At 42.4% G+C, this 24,920-nt stretch overlaps 1 protein-coding gene across 5 annotated transcripts; it reads left to right on the top strand.

Moving 5' to 3' along the window:
• Window positions 1-24,845, top strand: sgsm1a (small G protein signaling modulator 1a). Of its 5 annotated transcripts, none has more exons than XM_035639054.2 (26): window positions 1-101; window positions 229-272; window positions 6,947-7,022; window positions 11,581-11,743; window positions 12,027-12,179; window positions 12,273-12,340; window positions 13,398-13,543; window positions 14,094-14,225; window positions 14,880-15,004; window positions 15,589-15,656; window positions 15,829-15,992; window positions 16,350-16,485; window positions 16,634-16,729; window positions 17,269-17,398; window positions 17,854-17,918; window positions 18,029-18,174; window positions 18,996-19,124; window positions 19,224-19,406; window positions 19,861-19,926; window positions 20,103-21,284; window positions 21,374-21,498; window positions 21,727-21,809; window positions 21,931-22,040; window positions 22,179-22,275; window positions 22,599-22,766; window positions 23,217-24,845. In XM_035639054.2, the coding sequence occupies exons 1-26, from the start codon at window positions 83-85 to the stop codon at window positions 23,303-23,305; spliced, it is 3,963 nt and encodes a 1,320-aa protein (XP_035494947.2). In that variant the 5' UTR covers window positions 1-82; the 3' UTR covers window positions 23,306-24,845. The 5 variants fall into 5 exon arrangements, with proteins under 5 accessions (XP_035494947.2, XP_035494948.2, XP_035494946.2 ...); XM_035639055.2 differs by having other exon boundaries at window positions 14,088-14,225; window positions 20,166-21,284; XM_035639053.2 differs by having other exon boundaries at window positions 14,088-14,225.
• The last annotated feature ends 75 nt before the right edge of the window (window positions 24,846-24,920 follow it).

Genomic DNA, 24,920 nt, shown 5'->3' with positions numbered 1-24,920 from the left:
GTGTAGTCGTGAGCCTCGTCGCGGTGTTGATGCGCCTCGCAGCTGATGGGAGGGAGCAGCCCGCAGTCAGAAGACAGGATCCATGGCAACAATCATGGCAGGTGGGAGCAAAAAAAAATTAATATATCTATACATATATGCATCAATGTACACATTTCTGGATCCTATTTGTGTTGTCTTGGGGCGCACAGAGTAAGTTCATCTGTGCCATGTTGTGCTGTGTTCCAGAAGCAGAGACCCGTCAGAAGCTGCTGCGCACCGTCAAGAAGGAGGTGGGTGTTTTCTGCTCCGCAGGTCGCGAGTTGGGGGGAAAACAAACACTCTGCTCTATGTGAACCAAGTGTCGGTCAACGTGCACACGGACAGGGACAGGGACAGGGGGGCACTTCTCCATATCATCCATAACGCGGATGTGGCCTCATCTGTGGCACGAGCACAAACGAAGCTATTTCCAATGCAACAGTAGACATTTAGTACAATGAATTGATTCTTCCTCAAATGTGTGAGTATTAGTGTCGCAGCTCATTGTTATAGAAAGCAGATCGACTGTGGTCCGTGTCTGTGGTGTTTATGGCAGACAACAAACCATCATCTCTTTCTTCCTGCCTCCAGTTAGACGCAAACTATGTGTGTGTGTGTGTGTGTGTGTGTGTGTGTGTGAGATGAGTTTCATGGCATTGAGTGGAAACAAATATGGAAGCAGCTCTGGTGGTTTGTTCAGCTGCGTTTTCAACACTTCGTCATTTGAGGTTACACAAAGAGAGATGATGATGATGATGATGATGATGACCAGAGGTCAGCGGAGATCAAATGATCCATCACGGTCTGGAGCGATGAGCTCTTCGTCTCTGTGATGTCATGATCTGCTTTTCGCAGGAAGATTTTAGTAGTGCTGATTATTTCATTTTATTTCTTTTGCAAAATGTCATGGAATTTGTGATAAAGATATCTTGACATTTCATTACCGACTGTTTGGAAATACATAAAGCCTGTCGTCATTTCACATGGAGGGGAAATAGCGCTGCTGCTGACATCAGAAGTGATTTGTAAACTTTAACTGAACGTTTCCTTGGCAGACTCGTTGCGGAGCAAAATGAAATCCAACGTTAACACAAATACAAATGATTCACATGATGTTATAGGAGCTATACACTGTTTGTATCCTGTGTCATTTGGTAACAAACAGCAAACAAATATGTTGGGTTGAATCGAATGGGGTTCATAGACATTCCCTCCATTTTCAGAGACTCAAACGTTATTGGACAGTTGACAAAATATCAGTTTCTTGGCCAGGCGTGTTTCCTCAATATTTCGTGAGAAATTGAGCCGAGTGTTGAATTTGCACTTGGTAGCTAATGTCCAAAGAGGTGCGAAGGCCAGCGTTAGCCTGGCAACACAAAACAAACCTATCAGACGGACGTCAGAATCTTTAAGAGGATACACGACTAAAAAGAAGGAACACAGCGGCAAGTTGAGCAACCCCAGACGTCCCCGGAAGACTAAGACGATGACTGAAATTGATGATTGCTGAAGAAAATCCAGAAGAGACAGATTTAGACTTTTCCAGAATAAAAAAATAAAAACAACAACAACCCGTTTCCAGTTCAGAAACAAAAATTCTTTGGACAAATGAAACCACAATGAACTTTTACCAGAATGATGAAGGGTAGAGAAGGTAGAGGAACGGCTCAAAGCTTCAACAGCATCTGACTGTCGAACAGTGTAATCGCATGGAAATTCATGGACATCATTGGACCAGGTCCTCTGGTGTTTACAGAAGGATGAATTCTGAAGTGTACAGGGCCACACCGTATTTTGAAATGATCAAGTCAGTCACCTGACTTCCACCCAGTTGAACGTGCTTTACTGAAGGCAGACAGAACCACGAACAAGCAGCTGCCGTAGAGGCCCTGGCAAAGCATCTCGAGGGAGGAGACCCATTATTTGGTGATTTCATCGTTATTTGGCTATTTAAGCCTCATCGGCATCGGCCTAATGTTTTGCAATATGATGTTAGCAAAACACCAAGTGTTGATATCCCTTCCTGTAGTCAATAATCATTTCTGGGTGGGAACTAGTTTGTGTGGTGAAGCCGGTTTTAACCTAAGGCAAACACTTACAACGCTATAGGTAACAAGGGAGGCTGATGGTCCATGGTGGCAGAGAGTTTACAGCTGGTGGACTTAAACTAACAAACGAAAACATTCGCAGTTTCATGCTGATTAGACTTTCAAATATTTACACTATATTGGAGATAGATGATATTTAATGAATTGTTTATTGAAAGCTGCGTGTCAGGTTGACCTTTCAGCAAACTGATTTCTGTCACTGTCCCACAGTTGTGTGTGTGTGTGTGTGTGTGTGTGTGTGTGTGTGTGTGTGTGTGTGTGTGTGTGTGTGTGTGTGTGTGTGTGTGTGTGTGTGTGTGTGTGTGTGTGTGTGTGTGTGTGTGTGTGTGTGTGTGTGTGTGTGTGTGTGTGTGTACCCTGTGGTCACTTTGTGAGGTTTCATTTCTCTCTGCTAGTTCAAGGACCTTTTATCAATATCACCAACACTTTGCTCAACATTTACCTGTTACCGTAATCACAGTCAACTCTGGGAGCTTTCTAACACAAGCCTGCCCCTTCGACTGTTGTTGGCACAGGGAGGTGTTATTCATTTCCCTTTTCCTTTGCTTTTCTAACACGCTTCTGTGAACAACTTTCCTGTTGGTTCCATCTCTGATCGCCTCGTAAATAACAAGATAAAAATCACATCCGAGATCTTGTGAAAGGAGGAATGTAGGGACTTTGTTCTGATTTGTTTTTCCTCCGAGTCCTGTTCGCTGTCTTATCAGTCGAGACCAGACCCTTCCGTTGATTAAACCTTCCTGTGTGCTGATACGGCCTCGCCGGGACTCATTCACGGCGGCTCTTTCACCGTTTTCCACAAATGCAGCTTGATGGACTCTGAAGACGGAAAAATTAGTTTGCATGATATCTCACATGACATCTCATCCACGGATGGCACTTCAATAATCTTCAGTAGTTAATGAATTTTCATTAACTTATATGTATATTTTTTAGATTTATCTCTTCTGCTAAGAGTACAGATGTTGTGTTTGCTTTCCCCCCATTTGTTTATGACTATTATTACTTTGTGTGGGTAATGCCATGTGGCGTCTCTATGCTGTGTGTTGACACACTCTCCTCGTCCAGCTGGTTCCGTGCCACCTGTCTGCTCACATATAGCTGGATATAGGTCATTATCCTGAGAGAGCAGGAGGTCTGCGGCGGCAGAATCACATTCTGGCACAAAATTGGTTTGAATGAAATCTGTTATTTGCTCCAGCTTTGATACAGACCCCGTCTCTGTCTGCCTCTGCCTCTTCATCCGGCTTTGATTGTGCTCCTCCCTCAGTCTTTTGGTGATCAGTCTTGCACACAAAACGCAAATACACATCTGTGTTTGCCAAAGGAGAGGAGGAGGCGGGGATGCTGCTGCTGCTGCCAGAAAACACACAGGCCACAAGGATCAGACCCATTTACTTCCCTGTCTCACAGAGTTACAGACAGACGAGTGGTGGGATGATCCTCCAGCCTTGTTCTGTGTTCTGTACTTGGTAAAGGTTACCTGATTTGTGGTAGCATGTGGATAGAAAACACGAATACAGGCCTGATTCACGTTGAAGGAAAAAGCTGCAGGGAGATCAACATTGTGTGAGTGAAGATCAGTTCAGAAACCTTGGTCAAGTCAACAAAACAGTCTCACCGTAAGGTAAAGCCAACACGAACAAGAATTCCATCAAATCTACATTTCTGCGGTAAAAGGGCAACTTCATGTGCTGAGGAAGATCATGTGATGTGATCCAAAGCTCCAGAACAGCTACTCAATGGACCCTGCAGTGAGACTGTGTTGTGGCTGCATTGATTTTGTGTTTCTTGCCTTTTCAAAGTTGCTCAGTCTGCTCGTTCACTATTAAATTATCATTCAAATAGTGCGGACATAATTCATATAGACACCTTTACACCATAACTGTAGCTGTGTGTGCATGGATTAACATGAATAACAGTGATGATCCCCCCCCCTTCATTCATCAGTGGCCACAGAGATGATGAATAATGAACGGTGGGCGTTAATGGATGTGGCTTTCTCTGCCTGGCTCTTCTTTCTTGCCTCTGCTGTTGCAGGAGTTAATTGGAAATACTCTGAAGATCTTTTATCACTCTGGCTGATGCCTCCGAGCTGTAGTGGTTAGTCAGAGTAGATTAATCAGGTTTGCTGCTGCAGCAGAGATATCTAATGACTGTTGTCACGTCACGCAAATCTACAAATTCAAGTGAAAGTGCATTTTGTAGTGGAATTGACAATTACAGATCTGTAGATTTGCGAATGAACGAAAGCAAATGAACACGCTAGGTCGCCATGAGGTCTTTGAAATGTCGAATGAACAGTACAGCTGGATATTATGAGTGATGTGGTGAAGTAGCTGCACTCGCTTATGCTTATTTCAGAGTTGAATGAATGTTGTTGATGCATCCTCACTTAGGCGGAAGTGATCCACTGTGCGACACGTGCCGTCTCCATGGCAACCCGTAGGTTGTCAGTGCTGAGACACTTCACCGTATAAATTCCTCTGAGGCCTGAACTGTGGCCCTGAGAAGAGAGATGGGAAAAGCACAAGGAGTCTGCGGCGTCGAGTTGGCAAATCAAACAACTTTCTGTGTCAGATGCTCCGTGAGAAAAAAAAAGTCGATTGAAGTCCCCTGTGTGTGTGTGTGTGTGTGTGTGTGTGTGTGTGTGTGTGTGTGTGTGTGTGTGTGTGTGTGTGTGTGTGTGTGTGTGTGTGTGTGTGTGTGTGTGTGTGTGTGTGTGTGTGTGTGTGTGTGTGTGTGTGTGTGTGCACGTGTGTGTGTGTGTGCGCACGTGTGTGTGTGTGCGCGCAGGCTTTCATATAGGTCTGATCATGAGCAGGATGTGTATCACGACACAGCAGCACAGTCTCAGTTGTGTTATGGCCGCATTTGCAGTGAAAACCTTTTTTAGTTTTTTTTCATGAGTTCGAGATGAGTCACTGTTTAGTCCTCATCTCGCATTTAACAGTGAGGGAACAATCAGAGCTCAGCACCATCACACCGAATAAGACAAGTTGGTTTGTGTCTCACAGTTAAATCTGGAATCTTGTTTTTTGTTTCATTGTCTCTATTGTCTTTACTCAGGAAAAACACCAAATGGACTGATGGATGTTTGTGTGCAATTTCATATGTGTGTGTGCGCGCAGGCTTTCATATAGGTCTGATCATGAGCAGGATGTGTATCACGACACAGCAGCACAGTCTCAGTTGTGTTATGGCCGCATTTGCAGTGAAAACCTTTTTTAGTTTTTTTTCATGAGTTCGAGATGAGTCACTGTTTAGTCCTCATCTCGCATTTAACAGTGAGGGAACAATCAGAGCTCAGCACCATCACACCGAATAAGACAAGTTGGTTTGTGTCTCACAGTTAAATCTGGAATCTTGTTTTTTGTTTCATTGTCTCTATTGTCTTTACTCAGGAAAAACACCAAATGGACTGATGGATGTTTGTGTGCAATTTCATATGTGTAGGGATGGAGAAGGAAATGTTACGTACTGTGATGTGTATGCTACGTACTACATCATGATATATCAATGACACATACAGTACATCAATAAAGTTACTAGCGGCAGAGAGTACAATTTTCCACTGTCTCCAAATTTACGCTGCTTTATATATTTTTTTCGAGATTTCTCAGAGCACCTCTGTGCTTTTTGTTTGGCAGCTATTGACACAATTTACTGCACTCTGAAGTCATTTGACATACTTATGTCTATGAAAGATGATGCTCTGTCAAAGATTCAACACAGTAAAGTAGATCAAATGAGCTCCATGTCAATCAGCTACAACATTGAAATGCAGCACAGCAATCCAATAAAAACATAACATGACACAGGGTCCATAAATCTGAGCTGTAGTGAAATAAATATAACATGAAGACAGAACTTTATCTCTCGGAATATGTTATGACGAAGCTGTAGATATCAAACCATGAAGACTAATATCGTTTGACAGCTTGCTCTACAGGACCACTGCCTCACAGGCCACCGAAGGATTGGATCAGTGTGTGCATTTGAAAAAAAAATGTTTTTTAAACTTTTAAAACTGAGCAGAGGGAAGCACAACCACTGTGGGGGGATATTTGTGTGTGTCAAAGAGTGTGTGTCTGGGTTTGTGTTCAGGATGAACATGGCAGTGTGGCGTGGTCATTGTGGAGAGTCTCATCTCAGCAGGAAATAAGAGCTCTCTGCATGACTGTGTCCGGAGGTTGATATTCCCCATGCAGATTACAGAGCGGCGCCCACGCAGGGGCGCGTCTCCATAGCCACGGATTGATTTATCAGTCATCCTAACTATTGGTTTGTAGCTGCTGTCAGGTCGGAGGGAAGTAGCTGTGACAACCCCCCCCCCCCCCCCCCCAAATCCTCAGATGTACCACCTCCGTTTCCCAGTAGAGGTCCTTGGGATGAGGGCTGGTGACTCATCCACCAACTTAACATGCAGCATACCCAACTCTGTGTTCTCTTACCTATTAACTATTTATCCCACAGTCCGCTCCTGAGCCCTGATACTCAGACATGAATCAATTTTATAAACGCTCATAATTATTCTCTTAAATTGACGTATCGCTCAGTCAAACTCTCACGACAAAGCCCCTCACAGACTCTGTGTGTGTGTGTGTGTGTGTGTGTGTGTGTGTGTGTGTGTGTGTGTGTGTGTGTGTGTGTGTGTGTGTGTGTGTGTGTGTGTGTGTGTGTGTGTGTGTGTGTGTGTGTGTGTGTGTGTGTGTGTGTGTGTGTGTGTGTGTGTGTGTGTGTGTGTCCGTGTGTCCGTCCGACAGTGGTTGCATATTGATAAATGAGTCATGCAGCATCTGCTATGTCGTTGACAGGTGAAGCAGATTATGGAGGAAGCTGTCACCAGGAAATTTGTTCACGAAGACAGCAGCCATATTGTGTCCTTTTGTGGTAAGTAATCAAAAACACCATGAATCTCACAGGGTTCCACTCACCTTTTAATAGTTTTTTTATTTTTTTTTATCATTCTTGATGTTTCCTGTTTTGTTTTATTTTAGTAGCTACTCTGAAGTTTGGAAAACGTCAGATCTGCCACTGAATTTTTAACCTTACAATATGCTACAATTTGTAGGTTACTGAATTTGATGTGACATTTTTCGGATTCAGTTTAACCTTCATCACATTGTCGTTAATGTAACCGTGGTCACAAATGACTGAAATCTAACACGGAAGATCACGAAATGCATGATGAATCAGAAATAATACATACATAAGAAGAAAAATAAGCATAACAAAACTGTAGTGATACATTTTAATTTCCCATTTCTACTCAAGTTACATCTACTTCTGCTACTTCCTACACTGTCTACTATGCGTCGTTCTCGGGAAGAGTGGTTTGCTCGTAAAGCCACTCAGAAGTCAGAGGTAATGATTCAGGTTTCACTTTCACCGTACACCTTTTTTCAGCGTACATCTTTAATCGTATAATTAGTGTGAAATTGAAATTAAACACATTCAAAATTCAATATTTCACCAAATGTTATTGTTCTCGCCTCCAACTGGCACGAATACAGTGCAGCGTGATTACTGTGAGAAACACACGGCCCACACACAGGCTCTCTCAAGCTGTAATCAGTTACGAGATATATTTGGGGATCTCAGCGTGAATTACAGGACTCTCAGCTCGCAGAAAATTTGACGTTATTAAGAAGTTGGAAGCCATTTGTGCAGACAAAGATGATTCTTTAACTCAGAGCAGTGATGGAAATTTCCCTTGACACAGATTCTTTTTATTGTTTTACACAAACAACCCGAATACTTGACAGAGGCTCGATTAGTAGTGACAGTGAGCGAGGCAAGGTGGTTGTGCCAAATAAAATGAAATCAATAAATCAAAACCAGGCCCGACGACCAATCTAACTCTGGACATAAAAAGGAACAAACAAAAGACCTAACACTCTCACTTATCTACAAAGAAACGTCCCCAAAAGCATTACAGAAGATGGCACCAATTCAATGATGTTAAAGACATAATTATTTCCTAAGTGTAGATGCAAAGGGTCTCCCACATTTACCTATAGTCCCATCTCCCGCCACATACCTTTTATTTTATCCCTCAAAAGCTCAGGCGGGCTACAAGAGTGACCGAGAGACAGTTTGCCTTCAGGTGGTGATAGGTAATCTCCGTCAGATGGGGAAACCAATGAGCGGGCATAACTGGACTGCGAGGGGTTTAAGAAAACAGGGAGAGCGAAAGAAAAGCAGGAGGGGAGAAAAAATAAACGAGCACTGCCCCTGCCTGGCATGAAACAGTGTCAATACATGTAGTACCTTCATGGTACCACTGACTTTGCGAAGAGAAAAAAATGATTGCACACTTACATTGCACAGACTCGGGTGACACCACTGTGTTTATCATCAAAGTTTAGATTCTGCGATCGTGTGAGTGAGTCACAGTTCCGCCAACAACAGTCTAAGATTGGTCACATACAAATACAGTAGATGGAGCAGTGACATCATCATAGAAAGAAAAACAATTACCAGTTAAGATGATGTACATATTGCATTTTGTGCTTCTTAGAGGTAAGATCACTGTCTCATGACGTCCATGTATAGCTAATTCTTTTTTTCACAGTGAGAGAGAAATTGCCGGCGCAGCTTGAAAACCTATTAAACCGGCGTAAAGAAGCGATGTTGAACATCCATCTCACCCAATAATCCACTTATTTCAAATCTCTTTTTATGGTTGTATTTTTCCTCTTGGAGGGTTATGAAAATAATTTGTCACAGAAGACAGATTCTTTTCTTCTGTTTTTTTCAGTGTGATACTGGGCCGTATCTTTCCTCTACTGCTGTCGTACGTCCCAGTGGACACGTAGCAGCTCGGGAGGAGCTCCTCTCATCCCTCTGCTTTGTTGACAGTCAGCTTCACCCCCCACCTGACTCTGCCTGTGATCCCGACAGTGGCTCTTGTTACTTCACGTCCTCTTTCAGCTGTGGTCTGTTCACTGACGGGAGTGAGTGGAGGATGGGAGACGAGCACGACCGGCTCACCGGGGAGCAATTAGTCTCCACCATCTTGGCTATGTTGATAATCTGCCCGGGCAGAGCAAATGAGAAAATGTAGATGCCGTGTAGGGAACCAAAATTGCCTCGGTTGAATTTGGTTGTGAATAAATAAAAAAAAAGTAGCACGACAAATAGATTTAAAATAACCCATAGTTTTATTGATCGGTTTTGTGTCCGAATTTAATGACTGAATTTTTTGTCCTTACTCTTCCCAATTCCTCTCTTCTTATCACTTGTGACAGGTTGAAAACAATTCTCCCAAACGGCTCAGTTTCCCTGACGGATTTTGTAGCAGTCAAGAGATTTAAATAATAGAACATCATTTTTTAATTTTTTTTAGATTAATGAGCTTGTTAAAGATTGTGTGTGAAGCATCATACATTTTAATGTGAGCAGCTAATAGCTGCTGGTTAAGTTGCAGATGAATTGAGCAATCACTTTAGCAATTTGCCATTTTAAAGTCTCAAATAACAACAGGATACCATAAAGGCCAAAATCCATCGGTTGTTTTTCTCTGAGCAATATGCAACTACAGGAAAACAAAAGCACATACATGGCAGAAGCTGTAATCAACAAATTGATGTTTTTATCATAGTTGATGAATAGCACAAGTGATAAATCGATCTGTAACTTATTGACCTTTTTGATGGATTGTTTCAGACCTATCAACGTCGAGACTCCACGGTTTGTGCCCTTTGCTGGTTCTCAGGGAAGTGAAGCTTCGCGTGACTGTGGCTTTGTGTTAATGCACTCAGTTGCCACAGATACAGGATGATTAGAGGCAATTTGCGGTGTAAGCTGTTTCTACCAGGAGGGACAAGCACAAAGGACTGATGCCACTGAAATGATGAGCATTTTCTTCACGGAACATTTACGTACTCAGCCATGTGATGTATAGAACATTTCATTTTGATATGTCGACGGTCTTGTATGTGGGTGACTGCGACCCCGTGTCTCTCTTACTAAAACCTTGATGTTTTTATTCATACATGGTGATAAACAAATTACCCAGGTGTGTGATAAGCTGATAATTGTTTTGAGACTGCCGCTGTTGCTGTGGTACACTGGGAATTCTACTTGCTGTCTGTTTCATGGTGGAAATGAGTGAAGGTTTGGGAGCTGCATTCTTTGGGTCTTTCTTGGCCATCTGAGACTAGTACGTGGTAACAATGAGGGAGAAACTGTATCTGAGACCTTTTAACCTTATGCTTTGTTCTGACATTAAGCCTCTTGCTCGTATACGGTGTGGGGAGAAAAAGAAGCACAGAGAGATAACCAGCAATAAATGCAGGAAGACAGAGGAAGAAGAAGAGATCAACGGATGCAGACAAGATGATCAGGGCACAATTTAATGAAGAAGAATAAAACAAAACCTGAAAGATGATTTTTCGGATGACACTTTTATTGGCTAGGCTGAAGTAAAAGCGCTGCAAACAGTGATCAGTGACATCAGGTTTACAGAGCGACAGGGTGGAGGCGGGAGAGGAGCTCTGTTTAGAAGGAGTAAGGAAGATGGAAAGGGAGAGATCGTGATGGTGATGAGCCGCCGCCATCCCTCCCTCCGCTGCCTCTCTCCCAGAACTCGGTCTCTCTATCAACAGAGGTTGCCATGGCAACCCCGGCCTTCTCCCTGACCCCATGTGAGCAGAGCCACAGGATTAGTCCTGAAGAGAACTGAAATGTCAACACAGCTCCAGGCCCTGCCACGTAGGCCTGAGTGAGAGGAGAGAAGAAGAGGCTTGTGTGTTTTCTCCTGCACAGCTGATGTGATGGAAATGTGTGACATCCTGTCGCGGACTTGTCTGTCCACTACAGCGTATTGGAGGAACTTGGCTTGATGGCTATTTTGCAAACAGAGAAACCATTTAGAAAATTTGCAATCTTCCAAATAATAAATAAATACATTTTAATTTAAGACTATATATATATAAAATACTATATCGCTGTAAGAGGTATATATGTCATATATGCAGTTGAATTCAACACATTTTGAAAAGCTGCACGTCTTTATGTTTTCATGTCAACAACAGATGAAATGACTGTGTTAGTGTCTAAGGTGAAAGTTCTCTGGGGCGCTATCACGGTTTGGTTTAATTTTGCTTTTATGGCACAGAAATTTGTGTTAATGAGAATTTGTTTTTACTGTCGGAGACCAAAACACAGTTAAAACAACCTCGAAAACAACTACTAATGTAGCTCTGTCTGAAGTTGATGTACGTAACAGACTTTAATGTCAGCATTTTTTGCTGCCCCTAAAGGTAAGCTGAAAAAAGCTACTTTAATTTGTAATAATAGAGTAATTATGTTAGGTACGCCAAAGATTTATGGCAAGAAAATCATTTATTTTTGTTGCCTTTTTTTGCAACATAAATTGCAGCCAAAAGCCCTTTGGTAAAGGTGTCTTCTCTCTTTCCATCCACCTGTGTTTGTTTCCAAACAGCTGCAGTGGAGGCCTGTGTTCTGCACGGGCTGAGACGACGAGCAGCGGGCTTTCTGCGTAGCAACAAGATAGCGGCACTCTTCATGAAGGTGGGAAAGAGCTTTGCCCCTGCCGAGGAGCTGTGCAGGAAGGCCCAGGAGCTGGAGCAGATCATCGAGACAAAGTGAGGGACGCACACATCACAATTCGTTCTCACACACGTTCCAGCAGGCTTCAAAGCTTCCATCAAAGCCTGTTTGATTGTGCCAGCGAAAGCGCTGGAAACAAACGGATGTCTGCCTACATGAGGGACTATTTTTCATTGTGAAAAGCTTCTCAATAATTCATGTTTGTAATCTTTTGTGAATCGTGAATCACTGATGCCATTAGCTTCAAGCAGATGCCTTTTTATTGGAACAAAAAAAACTGTGGTTTATTTAAATTGAACAGACTCTCTCCTTCTGCAGACGGAGTCAGAGCTTGCAGAGTCAGGACAGCCTTCGCAAGATGCCCCGACTGCCCAGCCTCACCCCACAGGGAGGGAAGAACCTGTGGATCCGGACAGCGTTGTTTGAAAAGGTGCTGGACAAGATTGTCCTCTACCTGGTGGAAAACAGCAGGTACAATGAGAGGGGCCAATTACCTTCTGCTCAGCTTTGTGTTGAAGGAACTCTACGTCCCCTCAAAATTCCCCTTTCATGTTTGTCTTCCAGTAAATACTACGAGAAAGAGGCCGTTCTGATGGACCCTGTAGATGGACCTATCCTCGCCTCTTTGTTAGGTAATTATGTATGTGTGACATTATAAGTGATGAAATGCAATCATCTGATATCATGCCACGTCCTGTTTTGGGCTCGTGTTCACATGAAAATGTAAGATCGTGGAGGTCTTAGAAACAAGTAAAGCAGAAGTTTTCTTTTTTCCAGTACAAAAGCATGTTGTTGGACCTTGTCCTGAACAAGGACTTGACGGTACTCTGTACTTTCTTGCCAATGCCAGGCGATAATGCCAGGTATCGAAAAGTAAAGGTATTTGCCCCTCAAAATATCAGTTATAATCATGAAACTATTTTTCAGTTTGTCTCCCAGTTTGCACTGATGGTCGGCCTTTGTTGCTGTCAACTCTTTAACCATAGGGCGCTGTAGACAGAATTGTGCAGACAGGCTAACCAGTAGAAACAACTGGGACATGATCCCTCACTGGCTTCCCACAGCTGAGGAACTGACAGTTGCAACTCCGGACAATGTCCAGAAAATCTGGAGTTTGCCGTTCACATATGACGGACGTAGCTGGAGATTATTCAACAGGACAATTCTGTGGCTGTATTCTCAGATTGGCTTTTTATGACCATCTACCTTATCAGTAAAATCACAGCTATCTTAGAAACATACAATGAACTATAAGATACTGCCAATTGAGTCTGACGTTAGTTAAGAAGTATGGGCGAAGAACTAAAGACCGGATAATACAGGAAGAATACCGTGAGAAGAATCAAATTTCTCTGATGCTCAGCAGGAACTTTGAGCTATGTGACGTACCTGTACCTTAAGATCAGACTGTCTTGATATAATTTATATCCTGAACCAATAAAAGCATTGGTTCCCAACCAAGAGGACGACAAAATAAATTGGGATTGATTGATGATCAAGACAGGAAAGCAGCGAATTGATCAGAAGGTAGTTTACCTGAAGCTTATTATTGTACATCTCTGAAAAATGAGTTGTTATATTCCGCTGTTTTTATTGGGATAGTTAAGATAATCAAGTGCTGATCATTGGTCGACACAAACCTTTTAGCTGTTGTCTGCAGTGTCTGACTGTGCTCCTTCCTTCTGACAGTTGGACCTTGTGCCCTGGAGTACACCAAGATGAAGACAGCGGACCACTTCTGGACTGACCCGTCTGCTGACGAGTTGGTGCAAAGACATCGCATCCACGGTGGCCACTGCAGGCAGGATTCTCCCACCAAGAGGCCTGCACTGTGTGTAAGTCACAATCTCGTAATACAGTATAACCTCTTTTTATTTTATCCCATGTGTATATAGTACCCGTTTATTCTGATACATTACTGGACATGCAGAGTTTTAGTCTTGCATCTTATATTTCATTATCCTGTGTGTCTGATCAAAGAGGACCTGCTTAAATTACTGCATTAAGTATAAGTGTAGTACAATCTGTCCTAGGAGATGTACTAAGTTTGACTTAGACCTTCACACTTGTTCAGTCTTCAAGTTGTCAGTGAAATAGGTCAACTTGGCTGATCTTACATCACCACAGTGTTCCTTACAGCTGTCTGGTGATTGTTATTCACACACATAAGCAGACTGGTCTTGAAGAACACGGGAGGATCCATTGGTGCACATGAATTAATGCTATATTAATCATATCTTCAGTCATTTGAAAAGCAGGTTTTTATTCATGCAAATTGTCTGTACTGTGACTGTTCATTCTGCAAAGATATTCATCAGTTTTCGCTTATGTGGTTCATGTTGTTTGGATATCTGATATTTTGTGTCTGCGTTGGGCAAGATCCAGAAGCGTCACTCCAGCAGCAGCATGGATGAACGGCCTTCCCCCTCACCATCGGCTCGTGAATATGTGGAGTCACTGCATCAGAACAGCAGGGCGACCCTTCTGTTTGGCAAAAACAATGTGCTCGTACAACCGGTAACTTGCTGATTCCTCCTAATTGCTCATACTTGTATGGCTGTGGCACTGCCCATGAATAATATCTCATTTTAAACGTTTTACAAAAGGTAAAAAACAAAAAGATCTCTATCAACATCTCTATCTGACATTTTACTGTAATGTCACAGTCTGCTTATTATGCTGTCAACCCACACATCTCAGAAGAATGTAACACAGCCTAATCTGAACTTTGTGTTTCTGAGAATGGCGAATGGAGTATGTCTTAGTGCTGTACAGTTTTATTTTTAATTACTTATTGTATCTGTGCAAGCGAAAATTGTATTTTAGCTAGGAAAAAACTCACACATCTCTTAAACTAACTATAACGCGTGTCAAAAAGCCAAAAAGGAATACTTTCAACCTTGCACATGCCAGACTTCAGCTGCCTGCTCTAAAATAGCAATACAAGAATGCAATGTGCTGTCCTGAAAATATTATTTCCCTTTAATTGTTTTCTCTTCTTTTTGTAAAAATAAAAAAGCTATTATTTTGTTTGTTTCATGTAATTACAAATACCATTCATGTCATTCCCTTCTCCACCAGCAATACAGTCTTCTTCAGGCTTACGCATACTGACCTTTCAATGTTCATACCCATACTGCTCTTGCATCCATCCTCGTGTGATTGTTTCAGAGGGATGACATGGAGGCCATCCCAGGTTACCTCTCTCTGCACCAGACTGCTGATGTCATGACACTGAAGTGGACGCCCAATCAGCTCATGAACGGCTCTGTTGGAGACTTGGACTACGAGTGCAGGTGCAAAACGGTCGTGCTGCAAATGGATTAAGATTATGGTGATTGTGGCTGGCTGCAGAGCCATATGCAGAGCAATATCTCGAATGTGATCGAGCTTCCTCAAAGACAAGGAAACACCCTGCGTTATTTCTTTGCCGCCTCTTTCTCTCTGCGTTTTGTGTAACACTGAGTAATGCAGTGAGTTTGTGTGCGGCCCAGTGGCTCAGCATGTAGAATAAATGCTGCTGATCGGATGAGGCTTCTTTTGAGCTCACCAGCTGCAAGCGGAAGGTTTATTGACTGAAACACCGTCAGACATCTCTCAACATAGCAAACCGTGTTATGTTCCTTTGCTGGTGAATGGTTTCTCTCACCCCCCCAAAAAAAAAATGTTACAGCAGTAGGCGACTCTGCGTCCACTCATCTCTGTTCATATTCTCCAATACTTTCTTTATTAGCCATGAAATGAATCTTCCCTGAGATTTTGATTCATGAAATAATACGCAAATATTGCTTGAGGATTTGTTTCTTTCTGTCGGCTGGTGATTCCTAAGCCTAGTGGGGGTTGTTATTTTACTGACCGTCCTTGGTTTTATGTTTTTCAGTGTATACTGGGACTATGCCATGACAATACCTCTGGGGGAGATAGTTTACCTGCACTGTCATCAACAAGGTGGGTCCACAACAGCCTTCGTTCTTAAATCTAGCCTTTTTTGAATGATTGATTGTGTTATACTCCTGTCTCCTCTTGCAATTGTGATTATCCGCAATTAAACACAGCTGTCCAACAAAATGTCATCATGGGTAATTTGATAAAGACTTCATTTCCTGTGCATCGCATGCAGTGGACAGTGGGGGGACGGTGGTGCTGGTCAGTCAGGATGGAATCCAGAGACCCCCACTTCGCTTCCCCAGGGGAGGCCACTTGCTCCAGTTCCTCTCCTGCCTGGAGAACGGCCTTCTTCCCCACGGCCAGCTGGACCCTCCACTCTGGTCCCAGAGGGGAAAGGTCAGAGCAGGAGGTCTCTCTTATGGCACAATAAATCAATAAATACATTTAAAAAAGACATTTACATAATAAAAAAGTAGATGCACTTCTTTATTGCTATATTGGTTAGAGTGCGCCGCCACACAAGGAGTGTTCTACTTAAACGATTGGATGTTTTTGTTCAATGGTAAATAGCTGTGTGTCTGCAGCTAAACTGAATAATGAAAACAACCCACACATGTTCAGCCACTATTAATCGGCTTAACCATACAGACACTCATCATCTTTAATACACATGGATGGCTTAGCTGGGCTCTAATGGTTTAGCGATTTCTCTTGTTGGCATTAGTTTAATAACAGTTTTTTTTCTCGGCGCAGGGAAAGGTGTTTCCCAAGCTGCGGAATAGGGTTCCTCAGGGATCTGGTTCCTCTGACTCCGTTTCAGATAAGGAGGAGGACGAGGCCACAGATTATGTCTTCCACATCCTCTTTCCAAACAGCCAGTCGGAGTTTGGTGAGTTTCGTTCCGGAGAAACAAATGAAGCCGCGCTGCGACCATGGGCCTCTCCACATTGTTGTGCGTTTATGAAAATGTAACTCGGTGTTTGTTACAGTGACTCTAACTCATCCTCCTCATCTGACTTCCTCCCACTCCCTTCAAGTGAGTGGACAGTCCCCCTCCAAAGCAGGGACCCTGGTTGTACCCAAGAGTTCCTGCAGCTGTCTTGAAGAACCCCCCTCAATCACAGGAAACAGCTGTAATACTGTCACACCTTGGCTCATCTGTCAGCTTGCCTTGCTTTAATCCCCTGCATCTAGCATTCTCCTGGCCTGTCTTGCACCTCTGGCCAAGTTTATTGACGTGTCATGTTATTAAAGCCCCTCTCTATCCCGCCCACCTTATGTCAAACCCTTTTTTTTTCCACAGTATGACACCGTAACCTTTTCATTGACAATTGCTGGACAAATAATTAATTGAAAATGGCTACTGATCCAAGAGATGCTCTTGCTCACTAGATCTTTCTCTCTTTAATACTGGAATTCAGTATGATGACTTCATGCCTTCAAATGCATCAACTCCGGATTGCATAAAATTGTTTATTTGCTTTACCCTTGCTCTAACGGGAATCACGCAAAAATTGTACTCTGCTTTCAGCAGTGCTCAAATGATCAGCATAATTCTGCTTATGTAAAAAAAAAATGCCAGCTGAGCTAAAATAATCAAACTGCAAATGTAATTGTTAATTTAGGTGATAATGCCAGTGTGTGTGTTTTTTTTCGTGTGTGTATTTTGCAGTGATTCCTCCAGACTTGATGGATCAGGGAGCGACGATGTGGCATCCCACTCTCAGGAAGACCTCGTGTTCCTCCTGTTCTCAGGGGAGCTTCTCTGACGGAGCGACACCCAAGGGATGTAACCAAGAGAGGTGGGGGACAAACACACTCCCAAGTTACACCGAGTTGTGTTCGACCGTGACAGGGAAACTGCTGCAGGCTGCAGAGACACATCCGCTCACTTGACATCCCTCAGTGCCACACCCGAGATTCACAAGAGCAGACAGGAAAATTGCGAAAGGAGCAAAGATGCAAGAAATTTGAATTACCCAGAAGACAATTATGTGACATTTACCTAACTGGCATGAAAATGTGTTGGAAAAATTAGCTGATAAGCAAGACAGATTAAATGGGTAAAGGCTATTAAAAAGTCAGAATAAAATTTGAATAATAAAAGGTTAGCCCCAGCAATAAAATAGAAACTATAGTTTCTCATACATTTGGAACAATGTGAATAAAAAGAAATATGCACCAGATTTTTCGTTTAATTATTGTCTTTTCAGTAAAGAGAATGTAGTAATACAATCTGTGCTATATCTTCCTGCAGGGCTCCTCTGAAGCTGCTGTGCGACAGTATGAAGTATCAGATCATCTCTCGGGCATTTTATGGCTGTAAGTGATTGATTATTATGTACTCTGAAAACCCTTGAATTATTGGTATCTATTAAATGACCATTAGCTCCTGCAGAGCATTAATGAACGAACTGTATTGTGAACTACAGGGTTGGCATACTGCCGCCACCTGTCCACCGTGCGCACACATCTCTCTGCCCTCGTCAATCACACAATCGTGGCGCCCGGCGTGCCGTCTGATGCCTACAAAGGGCTGACCCCAGAAGTGTGGCAGACGTTCCTTCAGGACTGCACAGTAAGCTTCACAGTTGTCACTGCACTGCAACACTTCACAGTTACTGCTGACAGTATGCCGTACACACACACACACACACACACACATACACACACGCACGCATGTCCACTCCTAGCATCTCTCTTTCTTGTCACTCCTCTGTCTCATCCATATTTATCCTCTGCTAATTAGCGGCTCACAACAGGGTGCATGAAGCGCAACTAATGGCCCCATCAGTCTGACAGTCCTAACCTAGTTTCACATGGACGTTAGTCACGAAGAGTGTGAGTCAATGAAAAATATTTTAGAAACAAATATTTTGCAATGTTTCACAATTATTGTGTCAGTCACCTAGAAAATGTAATAAATGACTCCTGTCCATGAAAATACTAGTTTGGCCTAAAAGGACCTCGAACCAGAACATTCAACCATGTCTCACAGATGGGGTTGTCATGGAGACTGCTCAGGTGTCATTACGTGACCTGGAGCATAACAGATAAATGGTTATATGGGATTGCTGTATTTATTTGTTTAAACCAATTATGCTGATTAATTACTTCTCATCATTACTTCTGTATTCTGAAATCTGTATCAAAATGAAACATGTATTTAGAGACACACATTAACGGTTTGAACAATTAATTAATTGATGGATTTGTTGTCGAGTCATGACAGAGTGAAAGCAGTATCATGGTGCCTCCGTCTCCGATGCTGTTGTTCTGAAGAGCTGTTAAATGATTTTAAACATACAGTGAGAGATGATTAAAAATGACCTTTTAAATTGAGGCGTAAAAACATGGACCAGAAATCAAATACATGTGCAGCATGTTGCGTGTCTTCAGGCCTACAAGGAGCAGGAGCTTCTTCGTCTGGTCTACTTTGGTGGTGTGGAACCCTCGCTGCGTAAAGAGGTGTGGCCTTTCCTGCTGGGTCATTACCAGTTTGGAATGTCAGAAGCTCAGAGGAAGGAGGTTTGTCCTTTACGTGATTTTTTTGGGGCCTTGCTTTCCAAAGCATTTTCCACCTGCACCGCTGACCCTTAATCTTTCACCCCACACACCGCAACCCAGGTGGATGAACGGGTCCGAGTGTGCTACCAACAGACCATGCGCGAGTGGCTTGGCTGTGAGGAGATTGTCCGCCAGCGCGAGAAGGAGCAACACGCTGCAGCTTTGGCAAAGTGCTCCTCTGGAGCGAGCATGGACGGTTCCAGTCTGAAGATGATCCATCGCGACTCTACTGTGAGCAATGAGGTGAAGCATTAAAACACGATTACATGAAAAATGTGTTTTTTTCACAATGTGGCCTGACACTGAGAGAAGGAGGGCTGTTGGGGATGTTATGTTGTGCCTTCAGTCTGTACTTTGCCCTGGCTAACTGACGGAAAAGGAACATAATATAACATAAGCGATTTATTCAAAGCCTCCATTATAAAAGACACATTTTAAAGACATGGGCAAATACTTCTAAAGGTCTAAAGGAAAAATATCGGTTGCATTGTGTCAATTTTGTAGCTTGACCCATGTTAAGAACTTTGAGTCTGGACAGCTCAGCCTCCACTGCTTTTCCCTGCAGCTTTACAAAAGTGCAATTCTAAACCACTATAGCATGCCATTAATGTGAAATCAGTCTACAAGGCAACAAACAGTAAGACTGCATATCAATAAAATATTGTTATATATTAATAGCTTTCATTATCCGTCCCAGTCCTCCCAGAGCTCAGAGAGGCAGAGTCTGGCTCTCCTGCAGAGCGACTCCAGCAGCAGCACACAGGTACCAACACACTCTATGTAGACTTTATCTTTGTTCATACAAAATCCACTTTGAAACAGCCGATCAGCCCTGTCTCTTCTGTAATCATGATCTTTTAGGAGACAATTCTTGCATGTGATTGCAATTCTTGCATGTGATTGCAATATTCCTCCTCCCTGCATTCTCTTCCCTGCTAGTTCTTCACATCCTCCCACCCCTTCCCCTGGAGTAGCCTGCTTCCCTTTGGCTTGTTCTTTCAGGTGTTCGAGTCCATAGAGGAGGTGGACCAGATTGAGATGGAGCCCAAGACAGAAGAGGCCAAGCAGGTGCCAAAGATGCCCAATGGAGCGCTGCAGAACGGGACTTGCTCTCCTGATTCTGGACATCCCTCCTCCCGCAACTTCTCGGTCACCTCTGGCCTGTCGGACGGCTCGCTCAGCACAGAGGACACCGTCGCACCTGATACAACCCTGAGATCTGCAGCCGTCCTCTCTGTCAAACCTGCAGGGGGAGAGAGTGAAGGTCTAACAGAGGAAATGCACAGCCAAGAGAAAGTGGAAGTGAAGGGCAAAGAGGAGGAAAACACACCTGGTGTGACCAAAGCTGCAGAAAATACCAAGACTGAGGTCGTAGATGATGACATGATTCAACCGTTGGAAGAGGAGCAGGTGATGGCAAACAAAGAGGAATGTTTGCAATCTGCTACCCAGGAAAATGTTGAGGAGTCAGACGCTACCAAAACAGGGGGAACCAAGTTTGAAGATAAAGGCCCAGATACAGACATTAAACAAATTAAATCTTTAGAGTCAGGAGAAACCGAAATAGGTATGTCAGCAGCTGCAGAATCCAAGGGAGAACTTGTGGAACAAAATGTCATAAAGGAGGAAGAAGTGAGACTCGAGGAAACATTAAAGCTTGAAGAGAAGAATTTGGAAAAGATGAAGGAAACAGACAAACTTTTTTTGACAGAGGAGAAAGAAAAAACAATCAGACATCCCGTTGCCTCTGAAGTGGAAAAGAACCTCCTTTTCTCTGCAGACGCCGGGGTGTCAAGAGCAAGAGAGGCCTGCTGCGCCTCTCAGAAAGAGGAGGCTCAGGCCATGACCGACATGACCGAATCTGATGAGTCTCCCTCGGCCATAGAGATGGAGGAGATCCCCAAAGCCAAAGTTTCCATGGTGCCTTGGAGCAGGAAGGGACGATGTGAACCCGCGTCTTCCTTTGAGGAGCCGGGCAAGCCCAGTCCAGAGGGCACCGAGTCCATCCTGTCTGAGGAGCCGGAGATGGAGTGCCTGTACCCTCACTTTGATTCCCTGGCCCGCTCTGGAGACACCAAGAATGGAGCGACTTCTGGAGAATCTGCTGGGAGCACTTTCTCTGTATGCACACACTCATTCAAAACGATGTACGCTCATGCAAATCTTATTATGAACTTGCTTTATTCTTGTCATCATTTTGTTTGTTTCAGCAAGAGCTTTTGGATCTGTACACGTTAAATCTGCACCGCATTGAGAAGGACGTCCAACGTTGTGACAGGAACTACTGGTACTTCAGTCCTGCCAACCTGGAGAAACTGCGCAACATTATGTGCAGGTAAATCATTGACAGCAGCAGTTACTGTATGTGTGTATGTATGTATGTATGTATGTATGTACCAACACAATCTACTTTTTGAGGGTGGCGATATTAGTGTGAAAAGTATCAATAAGCACACGTAAATTTGTGTTTTTGGAAACTTTGAAGAAAAATGTGGAATTACCCAGAATGTGAGATTTCACAAATAACAGATATTAACACGCTCTCGTTGTTGTACATTCACAGCTATATCTGGAGGCACCTCGACATCGGCTACGTACAGGGCATGTGTGATCTGCTGGCTCCACTTCTAGTCATTCTGGACGATGGTGACTCAACACACTGATTCACTTCTTTCTTCACTGACATTTGGTGTATTTTCACAGTTATTGAAGGAACAACAGAGGGGCGTTTTCCCACTCACTTCCTCTCTCTGCTTCCTCCTTCCAGAGGCCATGGCCTTCAGCTGTTTCACTGAGCTCATGAAGAGAATGAATCAAAACTTTCCACATGGAGGAGCTATGGACACTCACTTTGCCAACATGCGCTCTCTAATCCAGGTGACACAGCAACAGTAAAGTCTTAACACACTACCAGTCAAGTAGCACCAAATCCCTTTTTTACACACTTTACTCCCACTACCAGTCTCATTATTTAATTTCAATTATTAATTATTATTAATTCCCCTCACTGTTTAGATCCTGGATTCTGAGCTGTTTGAGCTAATGCACCAAAACGGAGACTACACCCACTTCTACTTCTGCTACCGCTGGTTTCTCCTGGACTTCAAGAGAGGTAAATTGGCAGAACAGTGCAAAAGACTTTGTGCCAGTTAGAGGCAGCGGATATACACGCCTCCTTTGAGTTCCGTTTGTGGATAGAATGCCAAACCACTTGGCAGCTTGTTAACAATACCTGCAACTTGGAAAGGATTTGGGAGTCAGTTATATTTTTGGAAAACCCTTCTAAGGAGTTGGCATGAACTGCGATTGCATAAATTCACTTTGCTATATACCAAGGGGTTTAACCTGAGGCTCATAGTATATTTCCATTTTCTTTTAACTTTCTCATCTAGCTTTCTCAATATATACCCTTCCTTTTTGTTCATTATCTTCCAGAGCTGGTGTATGAGGACGTGTTTGCAGTCTGGGAAACCATATGGGCCGCCAAGTATGTCTCCTCTAGTCACTTTGTCCTCTTTATTGCCCTGGCACTGGTGGAGATCTACAGGGACATCATCCTGGAGAACAACATGGACTTCACTGATATCATTAAGTTCTTCAATGGTAAAACACACCACTTCACATACACATTTTATAATAAAAAATGTTTTTATGGAAATATTGGGAATTATATGGGATTGTAAAATGAAGCATTTTAAGACCTGGACTCATAGTGAAGACTTAAGTCAGGATTTCTATGCACAATTTTCCCCATTCTTTTCTTACAAGTTTCCAAACATAGTCAGCCTGTTAATAAAACTGAAATATTATATTGGTTCAAATCATTGTTTTAGTCTGGCATTGTTGGCTGTTTTTTGGTTATGTAGAGCCAACCAGTCAACATCAGGTGATGTATTTTTACTGTCGATGTCATTCTCACTCGACACAGAAGCTTAACCGGTGATTGATAGGAGCAGTAAACTATGCATTTCCATGTGGATGAAAGAAATATATGAGCTGTAACCATTGTGAGTCAACTCGCCACGATACATACATTGTTCTTCTGTCTTTCAGAAATGGCCGAGCACCACAACATCAAGCAGATTTTGCCCCTGGCCAGAGATCTGGTGTGCAAGGTGCAGATGCTGATTGAAAACAAGTGATTGTGCTGTTCTTCTTCTTTTCTACCCAAGTCAAGTATGAACGGCTGTAGCAGCACAAGAGTAAAAAACACACGCTCTGACAGACATACATACACACTACACAAAGCCTTTACAATCACAGTTTGCTGCTATGAGCCTCATTTACTGTATCCACTATGTTATTTGTGTTGTCAACAGTGGTATGAGAATATTACGCTTAATATTTGTCAGTATGTTCAACTGAAAACAAATGTAACAGAAAATCTCTTACATTTCGAAATATTTTCATCAGACATCCCGTAATGTTAACCTCAGTCAGAGTGCACTTAATATTTTGTGATAGAGAGAAAAAGATAAAGAGATCAAGAGAGTTGCACATTTCAAACCAAAATGCAGATCTGAATTCATCCAGAGACTATATTTAAGAGAAAATATGATGTGATAATAGTTTATATTAATTATTTTAACAATAAAAGTCTAGAAGTTTACATTTTAGATATATCAGTAAGTTATCCCCCTATTCCTATCCCCTAATGAAGGAAAGAATGTAAGCAGGATTGTGTTTTTATTCAAGTAGAACACCATCAAATCAAATTACTTTTCACCCATGACCCTAACTCCAGTTATGTTTAAAACACATCGCTAAGAATGTTTTAGCTTTGACCACCAGTGATTAAACATCCAACAGTGTTTCCGATGTTCGTGAACTGCCTTGTCTACCAAATAGTATGTCTTTCTTTGTTATGTGTGAATTGTACTGTACTAAGAAAAAAAACGTATTAGATTGTTGTTGAATTATGAGGATTATATTATGTTAACAGTTGTTGAATCATAACCTTATAATCTAAGTGACTTATGGATATCTGGGCAGAGATTTATATAAAGAACCAAGTCTGATTTGATAGTCCTTTTAATTATTTTATCCAGTGAACCACTGTATTTATAATCTGTTAATTGTGCTCACCTTGATTTCTTTTTTGTCTTGTACTGTCTGGCACCTGTTAGTTAAATCAAATGTTAATTTCACCTTGAATATGACAATTAATAAGGAAGATCCGATGTGGCAGTGATATATTTGGTCACAGGGATCAAATGAAACGTTTTCTCGTTTCCAGGGGTTATTTGGGTTCTTCAGTGTGAGAGAGACTTAACCAGACATAAAAATTAAATGTTAAGTAACAGATTTTCAAAAAGAAACTAATATTTTTGGCAGATTTGGGAGTTTAAGGCCTTAAAAAAATATGCTTTTAACCCCTTAAAGTAATACTAATATTGGATTCAGTTACTGACATTCACACTCGTGATTCATTAAAACGTAATGCCGTTGTTCTTCGAGTGTTGAATGTGGTAAGATGAATTGCATTTAATGATACTTTTTATTTTGTTTTGTGAACGCCAACTGCTGTAGGACAAGCCTATTTGAATTCATTGTAACTTGTTTACCAAAGTATTTATTCATTTATTTATTTATTTATTTATACATTCATTACCCCCCCCCCTCCAGATGCTGCCTTGTTTGTAGCTACATTTTTTTTTTTAATGGTCAGTTCAACATATGTATTGTAAAACAATAAAATTCTATACTGAGGTGTAATGTGTGTGTGCGTGTGTGTAGATATATTACAAAAATGTCCCT

Source organism: Scophthalmus maximus, chromosome 19 (assembly GCF_022379125.1).
Source record: "Scophthalmus maximus strain ysfricsl-2021 chromosome 19, ASM2237912v1, whole genome shotgun sequence".
Lineage (NCBI taxonomy): Eukaryota > Metazoa > Chordata > Actinopteri > Pleuronectiformes > Scophthalmidae > Scophthalmus > Scophthalmus maximus.
The sequence above is the reverse complement of the archived record's forward strand: the minus strand, read 5'-3'. Positions and strand labels throughout refer to the sequence as shown.